The sequence below is a fragment of the Falco rusticolus genome, chromosome 12, assembly GCF_015220075.1.
Source record: "Falco rusticolus isolate bFalRus1 chromosome 12, bFalRus1.pri, whole genome shotgun sequence".
In the NCBI taxonomy this organism is placed as follows: Eukaryota; Metazoa; Chordata; class Aves; order Falconiformes; family Falconidae; genus Falco; species Falco rusticolus.
In genome coordinates, this window is record NC_051198.1 from 27629113 (window position 1) to 27654117 (window position 25005).

At 41.2% G+C, this 25005-nt stretch overlaps 1 protein-coding gene across 6 annotated transcripts in view; it reads right to left on the bottom strand.

Annotated features, from left to right (window-relative positions):
* LIN9 (lin-9 DREAM MuvB core complex component) overlaps window positions 1-21215 on the bottom strand; it is a 40001-nt gene extending 18786 nt beyond the window's left edge. The window contains exons 1-6 of one of the 6 annotated variants that reach the window (XM_037405755.1): window positions 21113-21215; window positions 11628-11660; window positions 10537-10631; window positions 6741-6845; window positions 4686-4819; window positions 537-662 (exon numbers count right to left, since the gene is read on the bottom strand). In XM_037405755.1, the coding sequence (XP_037261652.1) occupies window positions 537-662; window positions 4686-4819; window positions 6741-6845; window positions 10537-10631; window positions 11628-11660; window positions 21113-21191 (572 nt within the window). In that variant the 5' untranslated portion in view covers window positions 21192-21215. Of the gene's footprint in view, window positions 1-536; window positions 663-4685; window positions 4820-6730; window positions 6846-10536; window positions 10632-11627; window positions 11661-14232; window positions 14320-18487; window positions 18689-21112 lie in introns of those variants that run through there. The other 5 variants (XM_037405754.1, XM_037405759.1, XM_037405758.1 and 2 more) reach the window with 5 other exon arrangements.
* Between the last annotated feature and the right edge of the window lie 3790 nt (window positions 21216-25005).

Sequence of the window (25005 nt, forward strand, 5' to 3'; positions counted from 1 at the left end):
TAAATTCTGGCTTCTTCTCTACAACGTACAGTATTTTATGGGTGACTTTCTCCTCTATTTTGGAATCCAAGCCAGGAAAAGCTGAGGTTCTCTAACACAGTTTAAAAAAAAATAAAATAAATGAGATGAAAATGTGCACTTGTTTTCCCCATGAAGAGCTAGTTACAGCCAGGAAAAAAAAAAAAAAGGCAAAAAATTAGCCTGTCTTCCATACCAGGAAGAAATACAGCATAGAAGATGCAATAATGTCAACATATTCTGGCTTGGACACTCAGTCATCTAGAGTGGGAAGAGAACATTTCAAATATAGGCTTATGAGAACTACACGGACTGGATATATCATATAATGAACAGGGTGTGTCAGGGAGTGGGGTGTGTGCTCAGGGAACACCTTTTCAATAAAATACTTTTCTACTGTCAGCTATTACTTTGCTTTACTACTGGCATGCAAAATTGTTTTGGAAGGAACAGTTCTGGTAACATCAAATCTAGACGCAGTTATTAGTTGAAAAGATAGAAAGAAAACAAAGAATTACCTCCGTGGTTTTCCCATTAATCGCCTGATTTTCCCCCACTCTACTCTTGTCAATTTTCTCGTTTTCAAATTTGGAAAAGATTCTTTCAGGCATACACAGAAGTCATTATCTCCTTCAAATAGTGGCCTGTTGAAACATAATTGGTCCTCTGTTAACTACACTTAGTAAACTTTTGTCATGAGATTCCAAAAAACATCCATCACATGAAATACATTGAAAACAAAAAGTGTAAATTAGTCATATAAAGACGACACTCCTATTCAAAGGAAAAATATAATCTGAAATAAATTAAACTGAAAACAAAGACAGAAAGTTTCCAGACTATTGTTCTACTTGAGCCTTACTATCAGTGATGTTTAAAAATGTCCCTCTCTCTTGTTAATACAGAGAAACTATCTATTCATCCTCTTTTGTAATGTATATAAAAGCACCAAATGAAACTTCAGCAAAGCCAATGCAGTATCATGAGGATACTGCAACATGCTGAAGTAAACCATAAAGATATGGCGAGGTATTGAGAATAAAGGAAGGGACAATGTGATACTGAGAAATAGACAGACAGTACATTTTTCATAAATTCATTCAGTTATAACCCAGATTCTCAACAGAGGGTTCCAAAATACACAAAATTGAGCCAACATGTCATTCTCCACAGCTATACAGGTGAGACTTTTATTGTATCATACCATGACTCCATGACGAAGCAGAGAATCAGTACTATAAAAGTGACAGTTCAGAAAACTACCTACACAACTTATGAATTTCTCTTTGATGCTACGACCTGTCTGTATCTGTATGTTTTATGACTGCCTTTTACTTTGTAGCACCACATCCTTCTTCGGCTAAAGAGACAAGGGAGCCGTAATGGATATACCCATCTAATAGCAGGTTAATCATTAAAGACTATGTGCAACTGAAATAGATCTCACCTGGTGAGAACAAAAGAATAACTGCATCCTAGATAAAGCCACTCTTCTCCACTCTCTGCAGGGTGCTGAGGTTTAGAGGGGGAATAGCTCCAAGCACAGAATAAAGAGGACCTTGGAAGCAAGACTGCTCTCAGGCGAGTGTATGGGGTGTTGGGAGAGAGGAAAGGTGCATGGAGATAAGGAGACTTGGGCAAGAATGGAACAGAATATTTTTGCAGTAGAAAGATCTGCAGTTATGCCATGAAGTGAAAAGGAAGCCACAAAGAATGATCAATGAGGCTCAGGAAATGGACAAGGAAGCACATAAAAGAGTTTTATTTTATCCAGATTTACTGTCACCAACTTAAGATACCTGTGTAAAGAACAACCGTTTTGTTATTTTTGGAGAAAGAGAATCTGTATTTGATTGTTTTTACTATCACTCATCCCTAAGCAGGCAAACTATAAACTCACAGCATCCACAAGATTGGAAGCTCTGGGAAACGGTGTAGGCAAGCTACAGCTGCATCTGGTTCTGAGGGCCTGTGATCACTGTGTTAGTAAGTAGCTCTTTAGAAGTCTCTGGGTGTCAGAAGTCAATGGGATTTTACAGAAAATGGTCCTCTGCAGCACAACAGAGAATCAGCTTCAATAATCTAATAACCACAGATGATAGTTGTAGAGATTAAAATATTTCAAAAACTTACAGTAGACACGGCATTTAAATCAATGACTTCAATTTTAGATGAGACAATTCGATTAAAGTATTTTGAGACTCGTACAGTGAGCCATATTTTGTCAGTTGACAGTTAGCTCTATACTTGAAACCTTTTCAAGTTTCTCATTAAGTCTACATCATATCACTCAAAACAACATACATCAAGGATTTTCTTCCAAAGATACATAGCTTCTTAGTAAACTATGTTATAGTATCTTAACATCATCATACCTTACTAGCATGACAAGCTGTATTTGGTTTGCATGGCAAGGTTTTGGTAACAGGAGGGCTACAGGGGTGGCTTCTGTGAGAAGCTGCTAGAAGCTTCCCCCATGTCTGACAGAGCTGGCTCCAAGACGGACCCCGCTGCTGGCCAAGGCCAAGCCCACCAGTGATGGTGGTGGCACCTCTGGGATAATGTATTTAAACCAGGAAAAAAACCCCATGCACAGCAACTGCAGCTGCAGAGAGGAGTGAGAATACGTGAGAGCAACAACCCTGCAGACCCCAAGGTCAGTGCAGGAGGGGGAGGAGGTGCTCCAGGTGCCGGAGCAGAGATTCCCTGGCAGCCCAGGGTTAGTAACGGTGGAGCAGATCCCCACCTGCAGCCCATGGAGGACCCCACACTGGAGCAGGTGGGTGCCTGAAGGAGGCTGTGACCCGTGGGCAGCCCATGCTGGAGCAGGCTCCTGGCAGGACCTGTGGCCTCATGGAGAGGAGCCCAGGCTGGAGCAGGTTTGCTGGCAGGGCTTGTGACCCCACAAGGGACCATGCTGGAGCAGTCTGTTCCTGAAGGAGTGTCAGCTGTGGAAGGCACTGAAACTGCAGCAGTTCATGAAGGACTGTCTTGTGGGAGGGACCACACGCTGGAGCAGGGGCAAAGCATGAGGAGGAAGGATTGGCAGAGATGAAGTGCGATGAACTGACTGCAACCTCCATTCCCCATCCCCTGCACCGCTGGCGGGCCGGAGGGAAGGAATTTGGGAGTAAAGTTAAGCCTGGGAAGAAGGGAGAGGTCGGAGGAAGGTGGTTTAAGATTTGGTTTTATTTCTTGTTACCCTTCTCTGATTTGATTGGTAATAAACTAAACTAATTTCCCCCAAGGTGAGTCTGTTTTGCTCGTGATGGTAACTGGCGAGTGATTTCTTCCTAACCTTATATTGACCCATGAGACTTAAGTTATGTTTTTTTCTCCCCTGTCCAGCTGAGGAGGGCAGTGACAGAGCAGCTTTGGCGGACATTTGCCATCCAGCCAGGGTCAACCCACCACGTAAGCACACACTGATAACTATCAAAGAGTTTTTCAGAATTACTTGCTAAACTCAAATTCTAGTCTACTGATAGACCTAAAGTTCCATAGACAATTATTGAGAATAAACTAAAAGTTCCTGGACTGTAGTAAAAATCATAATTATAAATGTCACATTTTAAAATTACTACTAGAAATAAGTAAGGTTTGGGTTCTTTGTTGGGGATTTGTTTGTTTGTTTTTCCCAAATAAGGAAAAAAAAAAAGGATTTAAAGACTACTTCTTTCAAAGGAATGAAATCCTACAGATGATGAATTTAAAACTAAAATGGACATGTAATTTTTCTATTTGTGATGAACATATCCTAAAATGTTTTTCTGTTGCTATGACTGCCTTCTCAGTTAAGGAAAACAGCCACAGGAATCGTGATTAAAACGGGAAGGAAAAAAAGTAATGACTTTGTTACGAATAAATTCTGGAAAGTAATGCTTGTTAACTCTGAAGCCATTCTTCAGAACATTAAGTAATAGTGTTTCATCTATTAGTCAACCAGTGTAGATTTTCAGATTCCATTTATCAATAATGATTTTTACATTTTAGAATTTTTAGTCTTCCATTATGAGGGACTAAATTAAAATGGTTCTTTTAAACAATTCACATCACCTTGCTAGTGGCATTAAGAGAACAAGGGCCAAAGACTCCGAGGCACAAATTGCAGAAACTGCCTAAGAGATAGATTGGGAGATCCAAGGAGGACAGATATCAAGACAACAGCTGAAGAGTCACAACGTGGAGTTCTGTTAGTGGTCACAATAAAAACAGGATGATAGGAAAGACACAGCCAAAATCTAGATTTACATCTTTCAGGGAAGCAGCACCTTATAAAGGAGCAGTCTCCTTCCCATTCCCCATATGTAACACTGATCCAAGGTTTCAAACAAGTTTAAGTGTTCTGATAACTTCATGCGTAACATGCTAAAAACATTATGAATAAAATCTTATGTCTGGCAGAGGCAGAGGTGATAAAAAAAAATTATTTCCATGAAGAAAGGCTTTCCATAGAAGACTACCCAAGGAACTACCCAAGTAGGTTGCTCATTTTGAAAAAAGAAAAAACCCCTCAAACCCAACAAAACAACAACATAATTTTCAATAGCTGATAATTTAAGAATAAACTTTGGAGTATCTAACAAATATATGGAAATTTGCAGCTCAGTTTCAGAAAATGACTTGTTTCTATACTAATAAGAGATAACTATATAAACCAAACATACTTATCTATATTTGAATAGAACCACTCGTATATGCACCACTTGTGAGCTTTGGGAAGTTTGAGCAGGTTACGAAGCCGTAAACCAATCTTCTGCGATGCTTTCTTGTCTGGTGTTGGCATTGTTGTATTAAACTTCTATGTGGTAAAAGGAAGGAAACAGTTAAACACAGTCTAACATTATTCAATATTCAAAAAATTAAACTAGATTTTCTTGATAAAATATTACACATTAATAATTGTTACATTTTAATCACACATACTGTTTCATGACAATTTCTTTGTTGCAGATCCGTAATAATCCTTACTGCATTATATCAGCAATGCAATCAAACAGAACAGATGGCAAACTTTAGCTGGGTCAATACAACAAAATATCTCCATACAAAGCTTTTCTAACAGAAACGTTTTCCAACACTGAAGCTACATTATTGGTAACAATAGCATGGCGCTAAAGTACACACAGACTTCAAAAGTTTGAGGCACTACTGAACATGGTTTCCAGTGAACATACATGATGTTGCAACTCAGATGCCAGCAACACCAACCGCCTCATTTGCACTAGTGCTTCTACTCCTGCTAACTCTTCTTAAACGGAGGATGAAGCTAGCACAGGAATGTAATATAGCCAGAGCTTTGAGCAGAGCACCTGCTTTTTAGAAAACTGCAAGAAAAACTAGCATAGACATAAGCCATCAAGTTTTAACTACATTTGAAAGTATTTTATAAATTGCAGAAAAGATACTGTCTTGGATTGCATGCATAATACATAGACCTGTGTTTAATTAAGACCATAGAGAAATAATTCTGTAATTTTGTTCCAGAGATGGCTGTCTTAACAGACAGAAAGAAAAACTTATTTGCAAAAAAATCCAGCTTTTTGAGAATATTAGTCTAACTGGGTCTCCATCCCATAATCAGGTGTTATCCTTCCCCACCCACTCAAAAGTACTTTGACCTTTAGTATCAGCGGTAATAGGATAAAGCGTAAGGTAGGCACCTTGCTGGCTCCTGCTGTGCTTAACCACTACTGTCTAGATACAGGTCCCCTTCCTCCCACTGGAACTCCAGGAAGCGAAGCAGGACAGCAAGAACTGTCAGCTAGGGCAGCCGCAGTCCCTCACAAATGTTTATCTAACAATCACCAGACCTCCTGAACCAGACATGAGCACAAACCAGCCAGGCTTTAGAACACTATACAGGCCTTTCTACTGTTAAGAAATCATGGTAATGAATACAGAGAAATGTCATGGTCCTCATCTCCCACAAAACGGACCCAGCAAAATGGCAACTGCTAAGTCCTCCCCATCTGACACTGCACAATACAGTTTAGAAGGCAAGTAAGACCAGTATTCAAATAGTACTTTTTCAGTGTGGCAAATTCAGGCTCACAAGGTGATGGTAGAGAGAAGTGCTTTGGATGACAAAGGTACTAGAGAGCCAGCTCTTTGAGACTAAGAGATATTTCCCTGTCTAACAGCAAATAAAAGCCAAGAGGAATTACAGCTGCTCTTTCATACTCTATCAAGGAGTAGACAGTCAAGTGGAGGAGTAGAAAAACAAGCTGTTTGAATTGCAGGACATTATCATTACAGGATCAAGAAGGTATAGATGCCCATGAATACATTTAGGTTACGCATCTAGAGCAAGTTCCTAACTGTTGGAATACATTAAGTTCTATAGCAGCCTTCTAAATGATGCAGTCAGTGCAAGAAACCTAGCCAGTTTTTAACTGAAGCTGAATAAATTTATGCAGACTACAGGATATGATTGTTTGCAGAAGCAAGATGGGCAATTAGTCTGGAATCCTTTCTACTCTGTATGCTTATGTCCAGGATCAAAAAGAACAGGTACTCCCGTAAACAAACTGAGGAACCCAGTTGTGAGGAAGAAAAATAAATCTGTTTTGAATTGTGGCTTACTCCTAGCAACAGCTTTCCTCACAAGAATATTCAGAAACTGATAATGCAACTTGAAAAGCAAATGTATTCTCATTTCCAGCTAACACAGATAGGCTTGTTCCCCTTTTTGGTAAAAATATCTGCATACATGTAGGTACCTGTGGAACCATCGCAACCTTCTGATTTCTTTTGGGTGACCTTGTGTTTATTTGTCTGTCGTCATCTTCACAGAAGAGTCGACTCCGTTTTGAATTTCTGAAGGGCTGCATGTATCAAAATTAAGAATGAATTACAAGAAAAAAATAATCTGATTTCTCTGTTCATGCACAGAATTCACAGTGAGAGAAATGGAATGCCTTTTCTCTTGCCACCTATTGGGTTTAAGGCACATGGTGCACAATAAGTAGTGCCTCCTAGCAGTTAGAGATCTAAGGGCTGAGAGAAGAGAATAAGGAATTTAAGATTCCAGGCTTTCCAGTGCTAACTATAACCCATTACTATACTGCTGGCCCAGTTCCACAGAAGTATTTAGATCCTTACTCCCACTTGTTTCCAGAGGAGTTAGGTGTCTAAACACTTGTGTATCTAAGCTTGCTTTGGTTATAAGCATATCTGCTACATGGTTTGCTCTGAATTGTGGGCCAAAAAAAAAGTTTATTCAAACAGTGCATTTATTTTGGTATGTTATCAGTAAAAATATTAGCTGGATATAATTTTTTGCAAGGATTTCTTATGAGTCTAATAAAGTGTTGGGGGTTTGTTGTTTTGTTAACTTACTGAAAGTGCCTACACTGCAAAATGCTAAGAAGCTGAAGTCTAAAGAAACTAAAACTTGAGTAAGTTATGTGAAAATACCAGAAAAGAGAAGAATTTAGAATTTATGCTACCTAAAATTTACCTGTATGCCAAGATGCCATAGCTCAAAGAGAATTAGAAGGCTGATTGAAAACAAGAAACCATATTGCAAATACATGTAATGAAAAAAACACTTCCATTTGGTTATTCCTCAACATTCTACACTATGACAAAACGCTTATGCTTTCAGGACAAAAGAGCAACTTGTGACTGGCTAGTGCTGAGAGCAAGCAGCCTTTCCTTCCATGAGGACTTAGTGGCTCAGCACCAGAGCCAGGCACAGTTGAAAAGTGTCTCCTTTGCAGAACCCCAAGACTACATACACCCTGTAGCATGCTTCATACTTCAAACTATTTACAAAGGTGATGAGTAAAGGCAGAACAAATGCAGATTTCACTTCTTTCAGTACTGATGGTGAAAGTGCTACAAGTTGATATGGGTATAAAATCTATAACACCCACAATGTGAAGAATAATGATGATAAAGATAAGCCCTTAATAGGAGTCAGGAACAAAATAAACAAATAAAGTGAAATAAAACTTCAAGCATTTACACTTAAGAAGGCATTTAATAAGTTTATGACTGATTAAAGTATCTGTTTGAAAAGAGATATTCTCTATTAATCAGTGCTGTCTGTCCCATGCCATGCGAACAGCTGGAGCTTTCCCAGGGAAATGTGCCTTTCTTACTCTAAATCATATATATTTTATACATATAACTACACAAGAGTATTTAAGTAACGATAGTGCCCTGTATGTGCTAGACACCTATGCACATTCAGCACACAGAAGAAAACATCCATTCCTTGTAGATGTTACAAACCAGGAAAGAGACACACACTGAACAGAAGAACTACATATTGGCAAGGTAACTGAATGGTGCCCGCATCATATTAACATCGTCATTAGTTTGTTACTCTCTTCACATCTTCCAACTCACTAAACCTTAAGAACAATCTTAAAAATTTCAATTACAATGTCTTTATGTTCTTTTATAACATCTCTGCCATCCTTGACAAACTATTCATCCTCAAAAAGAAAGGTGAGAACTATTCTAACTTTTGAGCAAGAAAACAAACCCACAATCGTGTTCCAACAATAAGAACTGTTACATCGCACAACTCCAGGACTTTTTAATCACAGCATTCTGCCCACAGGATGAAGAGCCAGGTTCCTATTGAATATTTGCAACTATATTTTAGTCTTGACATTTGAGATGCTGGTTCCAGAACAACTTTTTTCTCCCAAATGTCTATATAGTTATTGATTTTATGACACTATACTGGTTGAAAAGCACGTGCCAACACAGAAACACAAACAGTAAAACAATCTAGACAAAGCTTAAGAATTCCTTCAACCTTATGCTAAGGCTATGATCCAAACCATGAGAACTGTTTTACAATCCTCAACAGAAGCTGCCAAAGTCACTATCCAAAACTGAGAAGCATTTCACTGGTCTGGACTGCCAGTGCCTTACAGGAGAATAAAATAACAAGCATTGCAAAGAGGTATTGCCCATGTTAGCTAAATAGGTCAGGCATTTTTTGAAAGATTTTTCAATCAACGGTACAATGTCTGCAAAACTTCCAGTGTTCAGGGAACTCAGAGTAGTGCAGAAGACCACATCACACCTCAGCAACACGGGCCACTGCTAACACATCAGACTACCCTCTGGTCTTCCTCCCAGCTTTCTACAGAACACGGAGCTACATTCAAAGTTTGACTCATTTTTATTACCTACAGCCAGCGTACCTAAAGATTGACAAAGTTTTTGGTCAAATGTTATGGCTAGTGACTTTGGTTCTTCAGCACATGCGATCTTTTAAGTTACCAGTAAGGCTTGTTGCTGTGAGAAGGTGAGCATTCCTGAGGAACAGCAGAAAAATGTGACATGAACTCCTGCAGGAGCTAAGGGCCACCACAAAGTTCTGATCACTGGAACTGCACTTTGTAGACCTTATGTTCTCTAGCATAAACACATAGCAACATGTATGTATATATACCTGTGTAAATCCTACCAAAATAAACACCTTCTCTATATAAGTTTCTCTCTGCAGGGAGAAGATCACAGAACAAGTTACATATGACAGATGTCAGTCACACTGCTTGATGCGCTGCTGGATGCTGCTCAGATATTTCTATTACGTGCAGAGCAGGCAAGTGTGATACATTTTCAAACATAATGCTTTGCTTCCAATAAACAAACAGTTCACAAAAACAGGTGATAGTTGGCAAGCTGATTGCAATTGCTGTAGAAGGTGGCAGCACCAGGAAAGTATGGGAGGAAGATCCGTCTCGCAATTGAGACAGCATTTTGTATACTCTCCAAGGTGTAGTAAAAAGAGCACACAGTATTACAGGTGTAGACAAACAAGGTACTGGGTGCAATATAGCTGGTGGCAAAACCAAACCAAACCCACATTGTTCGGTAACGTAGAGGAGGTGGAGAATAGCTCGAATGTGATACAACCGGGAAAGAAACAACAATGGAATATTTAAAAAAGAGAGAGGGCAAGGGTCAACCCAAACACCAGACACGTGCCCTTGGAGGCTGCAGGCTCATTACTTTTCATTCCTCCACCCCAAATTACTCTGTAATGTAAGGTCTCCTATGAAACCTCAGAACACTACATGGCATTTCACTGACATTCCTTTTTTTGGGTTAAAATCTGGCCCCCAGAAGACACAATGGTGGAAGCTCATTATGACATTTTCTCTTCCTTTTCTTTACGCATCAGTTCTCAGCCATAATTAGATGTGAGATATTTCATGAGGTAAAACAAATGGTTGATCAGAACTGGTGATTCCCAAGTTCAAGGTGGTAGAATAAGTACAAACATTTCACACAGCACTTGCTTTACAAAAAATGAGGGGAAGTTATTACAAGCTACCTTGAACAACGTCAGCAATTTAATTTGATTATTAATTTATAAAATATGTTTTCATCTCATATCAAACTGTATAGACTGCTTGTGAAGGACATAGCTTAACATTTGGAAATTATGAAACTATAAATCTGAGCCAAATTTTCTGATCCTTAGATTTGATTCATTTTGTGGCATTTTACCAGTGCTGAAACTGTCTTTTTATTGCTTCTTACCATTTCCACTGCAGAACCAGCATTCTTGCTTTTCCAAATCGGTGTTTTCTGCAGAGAATTATACTTTTCATTCCACGAACTGGATAAACTTCCCTCTGTTTTGAAGAAATCATGTCATTAAGATACATATACATATATGTACGTTATAAGATAACTACTGACCAAAAGCTAGCATAACATAATTAACTACTAATATAATTTTTTGTTACTTGCAACATCATCTTTGGATTCAACTACAAATGGATTTTAGTTTCAACATTTTTATTAAATAGTTCTGAACACCAATTAAAAAAAATTTAAGAGATTTTTAGTACAAGGAGAAACATGAACAGAACATTTTTTACTCCTGACACCATTTAGATTTCTTGAAACCTCCTTTACTGGAATCAGTTACTTCCACTGCCAGGTTGACCCACATCTAGACAGCTGTACTGTGGCTTTAACTGAAACCTGGAGATGGTAAAGCCCTACAAGACCTGGCTGCCTTCTGGTTCTAAAAAATTATTAAGTGGGTGCACACCAACAAGCATATAAAATTTTATTGAAATAAACCTATATTAGTTACACACACAGATTATGTCTTCTTCCTTGTGTAAAAACCTTGTAAAATATTAAGAAACTTTTTTTGTTGGGCAGATTATAAGTACTTGAATGTTCATGAAGACAACAACAAAGCAAAAGATATAAGGAACAGATTTTTGATTTAGCCCACAACTTGCTGACAGAAAACATGATGAGATTGTGAGATGCGTTCCTAATGTCAATTTTGTCATGTGTACAGGTCTCACTAAAAATCCTTCCCCTATCTCATCCTCAAGAGAGAAAAGATTATCTCAATCTTCTCATGAATCCTGATGCCTAGGCAGTACTTAGGAATAAAAAACACATTTCAGGAATTTCACCCAGAAAAGCAGTGTCTAAATACACCACAACATATATAGTTTCAACCACCAAGGATTATTAGTCTACAGCACTAACAAATATCCACAACAAAACCAATCACATTTCAACAAAAAACCTTCCTCGGTGTTATTTTCTTGAACTTTTTGAAGTCAGACTAGGTACAAATAAATAATACATTAATTTCTTACCTTTCAAGCTCACAAGTGCTTTTGCTGAAGAACCTGCAATATACCAAAAAGTCCACATAAATCATAAGTTATTTCAAACCGTAGAGCCTATGCAGAGTCTACTCAATTCTTAATTAATTCTTAGGCTGAATGTGGAATTTAATATTAAATACTTCACAGCTGAATGAGTGAACCCAGTGCGCCCTCCACGGCAACTAAATATAGCATTGTATGTTTATTACCCAATAAATCTTGAAAAGATATTAATGTTTTTTTTTCCCCTTTAGTTTCACATCTACAAAACTGCTCCAGATGCCAAGCTCTTTTGTTTAACACAGCAAATTCTGAAGAAGCTTTATGTCCAAACTACACGCTTCTATGTGGCTGCTTGTTTGATGCAGTCGCAAACGTATTACACAATTGACAAGGAAACTGTAATGAACACTACTACTTTTTTAAAAAAATTATTTCTAGCAATTAAAAATTCTTCAATGCCAAAAATTTCCACAAAAGCAGTAGCCTATGCTCTCTAAGCTTGGTTCACAAGTAGGGAGATGGATAGTTAGTTGCGCCCTGGTGGAACCTCCTAATTCAGAAAGGCACCAGGTTCAGATATAAATGCAGACAGGATCCTTAGTTTGCTTGAATTGTTCAAACTGTGTCACACATTCATCAGAATGTCACTTCTCCCCTTCCACTGCATCTGTAGGACCTCTGCAGCGCTTCTGTGCCAGGAAGGACAAAACTGGGCCTATGGCCTTCATGCTCTGGAATTTTCAGATGTCTAAGAATGAGCTGTTTGAAGCAAGTACATTAGCAGATGGGAAAGATATTTCTGCATAATAATGCTTCCACAGATTCATGCTTTTCCCTCAGATCAACTTTATCTTTCCAGTTACGTTCCAGTGTTGCAACCACTCCTTCTTGCATGCATCCTGTTCTCCCCCTCACTTTCCTTGCTCCCTCTTTCAGCTTCTCTTTAGTTCTGTTCCAAGAACAGTACTGACTCTGAAGACTCCAAGAAATTCCTTTTCTTGTGGCTGTTCTGTATCTAGGTCCTAATCCCAGTAACTTCACAGTGCCAGAGAACCTTGCTTCTAAGAGGATACATTCCAGGAAATATCACAGAGACAAAAAATGAATTATTGCCCCTTTCCAGGGAAACAGCATTTTGGTTTGAGGTGGACTGTTGAATACAGGTGCAGCAATGGCACCCCCCCACATTCCTTATTTTTTCATCTTATTATTTTGTTTGCTGCCATCTTATTATAACTAGTGTTAAAAAAAGTTCAATAAGCGAAGAAAAAGGAAAGAAAATTTCTATTATTTAAAAAAAAAATAAAAATATTTAAGATAGGAAATGGAATCAGTTTTGACTCACTGGTGGTTTAGAGGGCCTCCACCCAGTATCTCCCACGCTGTTCATATCTACAACAACTAACACTTAAGGGATTACATGTCAAAAACAAGGTGATGAACCTGGGCTATACTCTTGCCCTTCTTACACATTTCTTTTCTGACATATCACCTTTGTTGGGTTGGAGACCTAACAGTGACTGATACAGGAGCATGCTTCTATGATGATCTGATTCACAGTCAATTCAGCTCTTGTAACTAAGCTGTACATTAAAGGTAGCACAGGATTAAAGCCTTTCTTTTCTTATTATTTCATACTAACAATCAGATACTGTACACTGTGCATGCATAAATACATGGGTACCCTGCTATCAACCAAGAACACAGTCCTGAACAGTAACAGCAAGAACAGCGAAGAACTAGTGTCCCCCTAAATTAACACAAGGGATGGTGGGAAGTGTGTGCAGAGATCAGTAAGTACAAGCAGTTTAAGAACATGGGGAAAGTACATGTCATTGGGGATGGAAAGGCAGAAGTGGGGTCATCAGGATCGTCCAGCGGAGATGCTGGCTTTTCAGCATGAATCACTGTTCTGAAAGATCTCAGGCACTGCATCTGCAAGACTGATTTTACAATCATTTTCCCCTTTTTCTGACCATCTTGCTCACATGAATCAAGTTCAGTCAATTCAGTCAAGGGTAAGTATGTCAACAATGGAAATGAAACAACTCAGCAAGAGGCAGCAAAGCTTTATACAGGGAGTGGTGGCAATCTCATAGCTGAAGTGCCTGAGATCCTTTGCTAACCATGACACTCAGGTGCTTTACCTGTGAGACTGATGATGGGTCAGTGGAGCAGGGCATTAGATGATTTGCATCAGAAACAACAGGTAAAGAAGCGATGGACAGAAGAATGTTGGTGTGCTACATTCTAGCTTTGTAAGACTACCACTCCAAAACAGCATTAGTTGCCAAGGATTTTTCCACATGGGATAGTTAATCTTCAACAGACGCATGCTAGAATAAGGCTGCTCACTTGTTTTCACTTAACCTGCAACCGAAGTAATGTAACCAGAAAAGGCCATCTTTATTTAGGAATACAAATGTCCAAAGAAGAAATACCTGATCTAGGCAAGTTCAAAGTTAAACTAAACTATTTTAATGTAACAAGTTGCAGAAAATTATTAACACCAACATTTCTGTAGCTTAAAGCATTAGAATACATGTAGGGTAGAAAATTACAACGGTGATGTCCGTAAGCTTAATTTTACCTTAAAGGCAACAATATGCTACAAGGGTTTTCTTGTCAAGTTCTTCTGTGTTGATTTTAGGGACTACCTGCAACAACAGCAAACTGCAAGGTACACGCCTTGTTTAAGTGAAGAAGGTACACCTCCCTACTTTTTCCATTTAGATTGGCAATACCGGGCCAGAAAAACAGAAACTCGGATGACCCTCTAAGTAATAATATGTTACAATAAAAACCAACCATATTTAAGCATTTCAGAAACTATAAAAAATGCAAAGTGATTTAGGACAGATTAAGTTTATTAAAACTATCCAAAATTTTAGTCAAAGTAATTATTAGATTTATAATATCCCAGTCTGACATTAAACGCCAGTAATTTTGTACACTCCTGTTCTGAATAACAAATTATAATCATAGGCAGTCTTTCTAACCTGCATTTTAATTATAAACACAGAGATTAAAGTAGAATATAGAGACATGCTTGAATGTAAACACCTATTATGACAATGACACAGATTTCATTTCTACAAACACCAAACACTAAAAAAACAAATGGGTGGAAAGGAAGAAATGAGGCCTATGCATCATTTAGCATATTATGGCTAAGAGCTAATTCCAGATCCTCCCGGTTCAGAGGATCATGGAAATGACCTTTTTAATACAGAGAGTAAAAACCCCTCAACCTAGGGACGAAGCACAGCCAGCTCACCACAGCAGTGGCTTAGGAACTAGGCCTGCTTTCAGTAGCCTAACTGGCATACTATTCCAGTGCAAACTGTACGATTGCCTTAGTCTTGTCTTAGTATCCTACTGAGTATTGCTTTGCCTATGTTGTTAGTAAATTAATACTGGAACACAGTGTTCATACTTGACTAAGTCTGAAAAATTAGGAAAGGATTCAGGACAGAGCTAGGGGAAAGATTTGAAGATCTATAAACATGCCTTATTGCGAGAAAGTCAAGACACTCCAATCTTGTTCTTCCCAAAGAAGGTCAAGATCTGCACTGATCACAAGTATCTACAAAGGAAGACAATTCAGACAGTAAATAGCTCTGCAGCCTTTTTTTACATGGAAAGGCATAACTACATCTGTTTGTCAGAAACTAACATTGGATATGTTCAGGTTAAACAGATTTTATGTAACTATACTACAAAAGGGCATGTCGAGCTCCCTATCATTGCAGATCTTTAAACCAAGTTTACATCTATTTTTAAAGAGAAAACTACGGCTAAAAAGGAAACATGGAACCAATGCACAGAAGTTCCAGATACCAGTATCCTAGCATGTTTAATGAAGAATGCAAGAGGATTACAACGGCCTTTTCTGGACCTAAAAAAAATAATATCTGTAAAATATGTGCAGCACAGATGTGCAGTAAAAATAACTGCACGCTAGATTATGAGGCATTTAATAGTATGGTAACAGGAAGCTCATTAGTAACCCAGAGTCAGGAATAAGTGTATTTATGTGTTTTAAACATTTGCAAGAAGTCATTTTCAGGAAGTCCATGTTAAACCAAATAAAAAAAATTAAATAACCTCGAGTCCACCAAGTCTAGCATGATAAGGACCTTGGTGTTTTCATGCTAGGCTAGCTAGAGGCTGGGCCAGCTCCAGTGGCTGCCCATGCGGGGTCCAGCAGATGGACAGCTCCCCTAGTCCTCACCCACCACCCTCCCTGCACCAGCACGGCCACCAGGAATCGTTCCTCTAGCTCCAGCCTCCTTCTCCCAGCACAAGGGAGCACACACAGAGGATTGAGGATTACATGAAGAGAGCCTAAAAACCCTCCTCTAACTGCTCTGCGAGCAGTACACACAGATTTAAAAAGGAACTCTGACAGTTTGCCCTCCAAAAAGTATTGCTGATGTGGAAATGGGCTCTGAGGCATGGGAAAAAAGAACAAAAGCTTTTCTCCTTTTCAAAAGTTAAAGTTGGGTTTAAGTTTAAAAACAAGCATCTATGGTCTCCCCTCATTTGAAAACACTGTAACTGAAGAGGTGGAGTATGACTGCAATTCCATACGGGCAGTTGTGGATGCCCTGAGGTGTATTTTCAGTACTAACATGAAGCAAAGCAGTTTAAGTACAGCTTCCCAACAGCTGATGTTAAAATTTGAACAGGAACATAGACAAGCACATTACACTTATGAAAGTATTTTCAGATTTTTTTATAATTAATTCATAATGAGTGATTACAAATTTGAAATTAAAGGTTACAAGTAACCACAGGGATGTACCATAGCTACTGATTTTACTAATGTGTAGACACAAGGGGCTTATCTAAATTAATCTAGAAAATTCTAGGATCCAAATAAGCAGTTAAATAATGTAAAACCTTTCCTCTCCAGATCATTACATTATTTTGTCTAAATTCTGCACAGGTGAGCAGTTACTTTAACATTGGTTGCACGACTACCTCAAAACCCCTTGTAATTAAACTACATCACCAACGCTAAAAATGGTGTTACAGAGGAAAATCATGGAGAAGGGAAAAACATGAGCATTTATTATATGTTGAGTCATTAACCCTCCGAGCGATCATTCATCTACAAAAGCACGGCGCAAGCTGTTCCAGTGGAGGAAGCATCTCAAACAATTGGCCACTAAAAGGATGGCTTATTCAGGAAAGTTTAGAAAGTGAAAAACACTTATCAGAGGTTTCAGGTAGCTTTTAAGCTCCCCCAAAACTCTGGGCTTGCTGAAGAGGTAAACAAATAAATAAATAAATGAACAATAACTTTTCGCTTCAATCATAAATCAGTATTTCCTTCATGCTTTGAGCCCACTAATAAACTGACATCAATGCATTTCCAAAACCTAATTTAACTACTGGATGGAAATATTTTTTTCAGCCATGTAAGCCCTTTCACAGAACTTGTGTAGACAATACCCACAATACCAAAGCCCTCTTTTTGAAACACTGTATTCTTATAACGGACAATACGTTGATACCATGGTAACATACAATTTTAAAGGTATGCAGCACAAACGATCCCAAAATTATTAGTTGTGGGTTCTATTTAGCAGCCACAAAACTAATATCGAGCTTTCTTTCAAATGCTGTAATCTCATACAGTTCTGCTGATTTTTGCCTCAAATGTCCACAGCACAGTGGTGCTAGGGCTCACGGCCTCTTGGGACTAGAATGTGCCACATCCTACGTCCAGCTATCCATGAAAGTGTCAGAGCAGAGCAGGGGCAGGGTGCCTGTGAACCACAGCATAAGGTTGTGCTGGGGGTAAGGACAATGACTTGCGCAGCTCCATCCATGGGATAAAAGGCCATGCAGAAAGATGCTTGTCCCTTTCTTCTGCCTGTCCTAAAACACAAGGTCCTAGAAACACCACCAGCAATGTCTACCAATATGATATTTGGCAATATATGACTGTTCTCAGCTTTCATACTGTAAAAGGTTAATTAATGCTTTGACACCCAGCACTGCTTCCTTCCCTAATTCACCTGCCACTTGTTGGTGTTTGCCTACGTACAACACAGAAACACTGTGCTCCACAGCAGCTCAGTGGTTTACGGCTGACGGCAGCACCATGCTGATGACAATTTAGTTAGCTAAGCATGCTTTCACTTCTATCAAAAATGAGATCTCACTCTCACTTTTACAGAGCTGATTTCAGACGTCCTCCTCATTCATACTGACTTGTGCAAAAGAATGCACCAAGACACAGCTTTGCCTGTGGTGGTGTCTGCAGAGCTCTGTCTCTACTGGGACTAGGTCGGTCTTGTAGTCACATTTGCACATATTGTCTGTTTTATCCAAGTCTCACCTCAGCTTCATTGCATGTATTTTATAACTGAATAACCCATAAATAAGATGGTTATTACTAGGAGCAGGAGACAGGGCAGCATTATGTACAGCCCAATACAATCAACTGTTTTCCTCTTCTGAGACAGAGAGAAATAGCCATCTGGTTTGCAGCAGTAAAACTGCCCACCATTTACCTCCACTGCAAAACTCCCAGGAGATAAGACGGGTGAAAAAAATGCATTGACTAAAATTAGTCACTCATCTGGCACCAACCCAACAGTCTGCAGAAATGAATTTTTTCTGCAAAATATAAATCCAATTACCAGTATTGGAAGTACTTCTGCAGTTGGGACCTTTAAAATTCTGGAATTTTTCAGCTAGAGGGTTTGCCACAGAATCTTTCTTTCTTCACAGTACTTTGCTCCATCCCAGTTTACCAGATCCCTCTCCCCTGGCAGGACTAGTAAGAAAAGGCCTCAACTACAAGAAATGCACATAAACTTACGCATTACCATGTTCTTCATTTTTAAGGTGGCCAGTGTGAACTCTCTTATCCATTCCAAAAGGACAGAATGTCAGCTTTAGAGAAGAATGGAACAATAGTAACTTTAGCAGATAAAATAAGCACACATTATGAGAGACAACTATGTGCATTATGTTCATCTCCCTGCTGGGTTAAGGAATATTCACTGCCCAGCTGCATAACACCTACTTGCTCTCCGGCAAGTTCTGTAATCAGAATACTCTGGGACAAATTCCGCTTAATCAGATTTCCAATTTGAAAGTGAAACTACATACTCCTTACCACACTGCAAAATGTCAGTTTTCTTGTCGCTGAGTATGCTGTGTTTACTTATAATTCTTTTAATGTGAAAACTCAGTTATGGTCTACTACTTTACTATAAACTATGCTGGAGAAAATTCACAGGGGTGATACATAAATCTGAAAGCCTGTTTGTTAGTCATGAACTAATCTAACTTTTTTAGTATCATCTTTGTACTGCACCGTGGAAGATTCCAAAAACAATTTTGCAATGCTTACCGTTATTATCCCTTATACATCAAGCTGCAGACCAAAAGCTGCACAAAGTCAGTATTAAATCAGTCAGAACTGAGTTTACATCTTAAGTATAGGACTGGAAATGAAACAATTATGTGCTGTGATAGTTAGTGTAACTTGAAATATGTGCAGCAATAGTTACAGTGTAATTTGGAAATATCCAGTGCACCAAAGTTGGAAAGAATAGGAATGGATGCACAAGGCAAACACTCTTTGAAACTTTCACATTTCTACCTGTTTACCAACACCAGCACTAGAGAAAACATGAAGCTTCCTATCTGATGAAAAACCAAAACATCCCCTACTTGTGCCAAACTTGGGTAAATACAAACCTTAGAGGGAAGGTCAGCAGAGCAGAAGTCTATTACCTTCATAAATACATGCACTGTGTGTCTGCTTCACCTGCTCAGCAGATACCATAACGACACTGCTGGCAAGGGTCTGCAGTATAGCACAGTCCTAAGCGAATCTGAACAGCACACTCTATTCTAGTATCTGTGACAGGTAAAGCAACAGACCTGTCAAATCCCCCTAATCCCACTGTAGGCAAGATAAAGGTGGCAGAGACAAAAAGTTACTTTTCATACTTTTGTTAACTTCTTGAAAAACTTCCAGGTAACATAACCTGGGAGACAGGTAAAGCAAAAGGAGAAACAGTAACTTAAACACTGTCCATTTTAGCGAAGAAAGAAGGTTGATTCAATAAGCAATAAACCATTGCTAATTGTTAATTACAGTTGTCTCAGCTGGTCCATGACTTGTATTAATCAGACTCTAATGTGGTACAGCGTACATGACTGAGCTGTACCAAAATGAGTGTCAGTTCTATCCTTAATTTATGATGATCCTTCATAAATCTGTTCAGTTAACACCATGACACTGGCCACGTATGCATATTAACCAATTTTGCTCTTGACAGTTGTCACGAGTTGTAACAAAGACCTACACAGAGTAGTCAGAAGCAAGATTTCAACTCTGAGAATCTTCTGATATAGAAATAGTTGGTACGTTTGTGAACTTGCATGGCAATGAACAAAATGGTTTCACCAAAAAAGTCTACCCTATTGTGTGCACATTTATTGAAACCACTAAATGCCCTAGTTTTAGCTTAGCATATATTTACAGTTTGTAAGAAAACATGTCAAGATAGCATGTAGACATGTTTTACGTTGAATAATTTCCTCTTCTGTAACACTCAAGTACCTCATGCATGAATCCATATACACAACACCACATGTATTTTTTCCATCTATACCCAACTTTTTATCTAACCCTCATGTGCACTGCAAATGACATCCACACAAACCCTATGCAGATGTATAGGTCTGTATGTACATACACAAGCAAGCATGTATTTTCATGCCGTCTTCCTGTGTGACCAGCTTTCATCTACTGACAGACAATACAGGGTCTTTGAGAGATTCCCTCCGCATTTATCAGTGCCCCCTAGATGCAATGTGCACACCCTCCGCCCCCAGCCCTTCAGAGGTGCTCCCACCGTACTGCGATCACTAAGCCCTCCTTCCCCCCTAGGACGAAGGAAGGGACAGGAGCACGGGGCTGCTCCCGCCCGCCCGCCCGCCAGCCCGGGGCAGGACGCCGCTCCCCCGCAGCGCCCCGGTGCCGGCGGCAGGGCCGGCTGTCAGGTGCGCCCCGCACCCCCCGCCCTCCGCGCCGCGCCCCTACCCCGCACCCCGCCCGCCAGGTGACGCCCGGGCAGCCCCGCCGCCTCACCCGGGCGGGGCGGGGGGCCCAGCCCCGGCACCCCCGAGGGCAACGGGGGTCGCACCCTCAGGGGGGAGCCCCTCGCCCGCCGCCCTCCCCGCGCCACCGGTTGGGCCGGAGCCTCGCCCGGGAGGGGCGGCGGCGGCGGGGCGAGGGGGGGGGGACGGGCCGGCCCGGTTGCCAGGGAGGAGGCTCGGGCTCCGGCCCCGCACAGCGCCCACGGCGAGAGGGAGGGAGGCGGGCCGGCGGCGGGGCGCGGCGCGGGCGTCCCGCCGGAGCGGGGGGGAGGCGAGGGCGAGGGGGCGGCGGTGCCGGGAGGGCGGCGGCGGCAGGGACACCGGTCGCTACTCACTCTCGTCAGGCAGCTGATCGAGCTCCGCCATCTTGAACGAGCCGCGCCGCTTTTTCAAAGGCTGCCTGGCGCGGTGCATTCTGGGGGAGGAGACGGGGCCTTGCGCGAGGCGGCGCTGCCGCGCGGGGACGGCACTCGCGGGCCGAGCGCGCGGCGCGCGCGTGCGCGGGGCAGGCGGGAAACGGGGGGGGATGCGGCTAACGGGCGTTCGCCGCCCTGAGGAGCCACCGGCTGAGGGGAGGGGGACGGGCGGCGGGCTGTTCGCCCCGCGCTCCCGCGGAGGGGAAACGGGCTTCGTCCCGATCCGCTTCGGTACGAGGGCGAACCGCGCCTGTGACAGAAACTGTACGCTCCCCCCCGCGGGCCTCCTGGAGCCTGGCGGGATGAGGGGGAACGGGCGGCTCCGGGTGGTAGGCTGCCACTGGTCCGAAGGGGCTCCCTAAAGGAGCCGTGCTAGCTTAGTGCCTTTAAACAACCTTTATATTCTGTCCATCTTCCTTTGTTAAATACTAATTTTTTGCTAAATTCCACCTATTTTCCTTGTCTCTGCTTTTCACCTGTCCCATGCCTAAACAAAATGCCTGCAAAGGTGAGGCTACAGGAGGGGTGACCGATAAGAACAAAAACCCCAGCATAATCAGTCCTGGTCTGTGGCACTCCTCCGCAAGAGCCAACTGAAACGCTCACCGAGGCCAAGGCCTGAAGGTCAAGGTCTCGCTTGAGAGCCAACAAGCCTACCGTTGCCTAACAAACTCCCTGTCTTGGTCTGCCCTCTAATGCAGCCCCCGGCCATCACAGCTGACAGCTTTCTGCAAGCAGCAGAGATGGTTTCCTTGGAATAGCCCCCCCCCCAGGTCTCTGCATCAAGGAATCTAAGCATGGAGATATTGAGGCAAACAACAAGCACCAAAAATGCTTATGGACCACGCTCTTTATGTATGTTGGGCTTTGACAACAGCACCTACTGCTACTTAGAGCAACCAAAATTCCTTTGCCCCACCCTTTTTTTAATATATGGAAATGCAAACTGAAAAATAAACAATGTATCTCAGTCAAGGCTACAGCTGTATTACATCTTCAGTATACTGCCAACAGCACCGTGGTGTAATGCAAAATGGACACTATGCCTGTTTGCATCTCTTTAAAAGCATCTAGGTTAAACCAAGGATTCTGCAAAACACAGAAAATTATATATATAGTTCTTAAATTGCTAGTGAACTCAGATGACTAGGCGCTCTGGCAGGTTGAGATGGGCAGGATATAGGTCATGTTATTAAAGAATTTTAAAAAACAAACAATAATAATAAAAAAAAAAAAAAAATCAATGCTGCCCTTGCGCTTAAGAGGAAAAAAAGTGAGTTTCTAAGAGAAGAAACAAACAGAGTAGAATCCTTTAGAAATTCCCCAAGGGCTTTCTATATACGTTGTAGCAGAATTAAAAAAAAAAAAAAAAAATGTAAAAAGAGAAGACAAAGCCTAGCACACATTTCCACCCGCTTTTCCAGGTCACTTTGAAAGGCTGTTGAAACAGCCTTCCTTCCCTTTAGCCCCCAAAGGGCCTAAGACACTTCAGCAAGAGCTTTCTGTACTGCACAGCACTAAGCAAAGCAACTACAGCAGAGAGATGCAAAGCAGCACAGGCATAACACCAAATAAACTAGTAACAGAAACCAACAAAATAGTAATCTGTGCTATCTCAAAGGCCAAAGCTACACATTAAACCCTGTACAGCTTTCTCCTTTAATAAAACACCTCCACCACCCAAAAGACCTGAGGTGGACCAGACCTTCCAGGCTCAGGTAAACAATAGTGTGTTAACACTAATCCCGTCCCTGTATTTCAGCTAGGCTCCCCGTGTTCCAAGGGCTGTATGCTAACGCTCAGCTAAGAGTGGCGACACCGAGACTTCCACAGTTGACAGAAAACACTGATCTCCAGCAAGACTTTCACAGCTGTGCTTTGTAAACCTTGTCATCACATCTCGCTGTGCTGAGAGCAGCAGCTGCCCCGTGCCACCCCGATGCTAAGAGCTGTCACCAAGGCAAGAGCTTTTCAGGGGAGGGAAGAGAAGTTTTTTTCTACACCACCATCACATTTTGCAACAGTCTTCAGAGCCTGAATTTCTAGAAGAGGAAAAATGAAACCAAAAACCCCAGTGCCTCTCAGGGCTTTTTGTACATTGTGATAACCCTAGAAAACACATGAAAAAACTAAGAGAGCTTTCCCCCTGCCCCCAACACCTCCTGCCGACCACCTTAAAAACTACCAGGTCAGAAGGTAGAATTCAGCTCCCAAGAACATGATGCTGGGTATTCCTTCATTTCATTCCAACAGCTGCATTTGGAAAATATTTAGCAGAAACTGCTACCATTCACTGTGCTGAAAGGGTAACACCACCATATTACGACGATTCCTGCTACAAAAGGCCTCTTACATCTTGGCCTTTTATGGCTGCTGCAGTATCCCTATATTCTGATTTTTCATTTCTCCTGTGCATGCTGTTTCTGAGTCACACAGATGCAACCCTGTTTGACAAAGCCACAGCCGGTGCCATTTGCCAGTACGCAGACCAATACACAATGTTTCCAGTGCGTCCTTCTACCATTCTGGCAGATTTGCCGTTTGCACTTGAGTGACACAGAAGCCACACAACTATTCCGATAGGCAGGCACAGTGACAGAGAACACCTGCGCTCATTGCGAACAACCTGCCATTAGGTACTGCTGGTCACCTGCCTCGCACAGATGGAGGGAGATCTTTAAACTGGCTTCACTCAACCCACGCCATTCCCTTTCCCAAAGGGTCGCGTTAGGAACCTGCTCTTAACGGTGTGCACCCAAATACTGCAGAAAGCACCTCCGCACTCCTGTTTCTTCTTAATTTCTGCAGATGGTATTAAGACATGGGTTACACCACCTACTAATCAGTCTTGTAAGCACAGTGCAGGTAGCACTACATCCCGGGGACAGGAGACAGCTAGGGTGTCATTTTTCTCCTCCCCTAGACAGGCCCTGGTAGTAGGAAGAAAAGCACAGACAGCTGGCAAAGAGCATTCTCTTCAGTCACCAAAGCATGTTCTTGTAAAGTCTGAGTCCTACTGCATTCATCACATTATGAAATTAGAATTTGTAACGAGGGGGCGGGAGAAGCAGTAGTCTCCCCTTTCAGTTGTTGGGAGGCCATTCCTCCTTCTTGCTTTCAGACTGTACTTGTGTTTCTCACTTTCCGTGAAAGTGACCCACAGTGCCCACTGCCCGCATGCTACTTTCACACGGGAACAAATGAAAACCAGCAAGTCATCTTGGCTGGGATCTACATCTGCATTTCTTCTCATAGATGCCACTGCATCTCCAAAATGGATTTCTGGAGAAGTAGCCTGGCATTTACTTGAAAGTAAAAGCACAAGCTCTTGGTCTGATGCCTGTGTTCCACAACAGTGGAAACTATTTTTTTTAATGGTCATAACAGGAGTGAGAGTATAATGGACTAAGTTAGGGGGCTCACCACATGTATAAAAGTAATTAAAGCAAAATAGTAAGTGGGATATAAATTGGCCACAAAAACACTTCAGCAGAAAATCACGTCCCCAGAACTCATAGAGAGAGGCTGAAGCAGTCTTCCAGAAAGCAAGCTGAAGCAAAAACCTCAATAGTTACGAACAGTGCATGACTCATGAGTACAACTCTTTACGGTATTGAGAACTTGATGTGCCCAGAGGTCTTTTTACATATATAAATTATTTGGGTTGGTGATTTTTTTTTTCCCCCTTTCCTCTGATTAGAAACAGAAGGTGAGGTGTGTGGATTTCATTAAAGGCTGTACCAAGATTGTTCTAGGGCTAAAATACTGCATTGGGTGACCTGTATTGTATTTTTTTTGCAGCCACTTCTTTC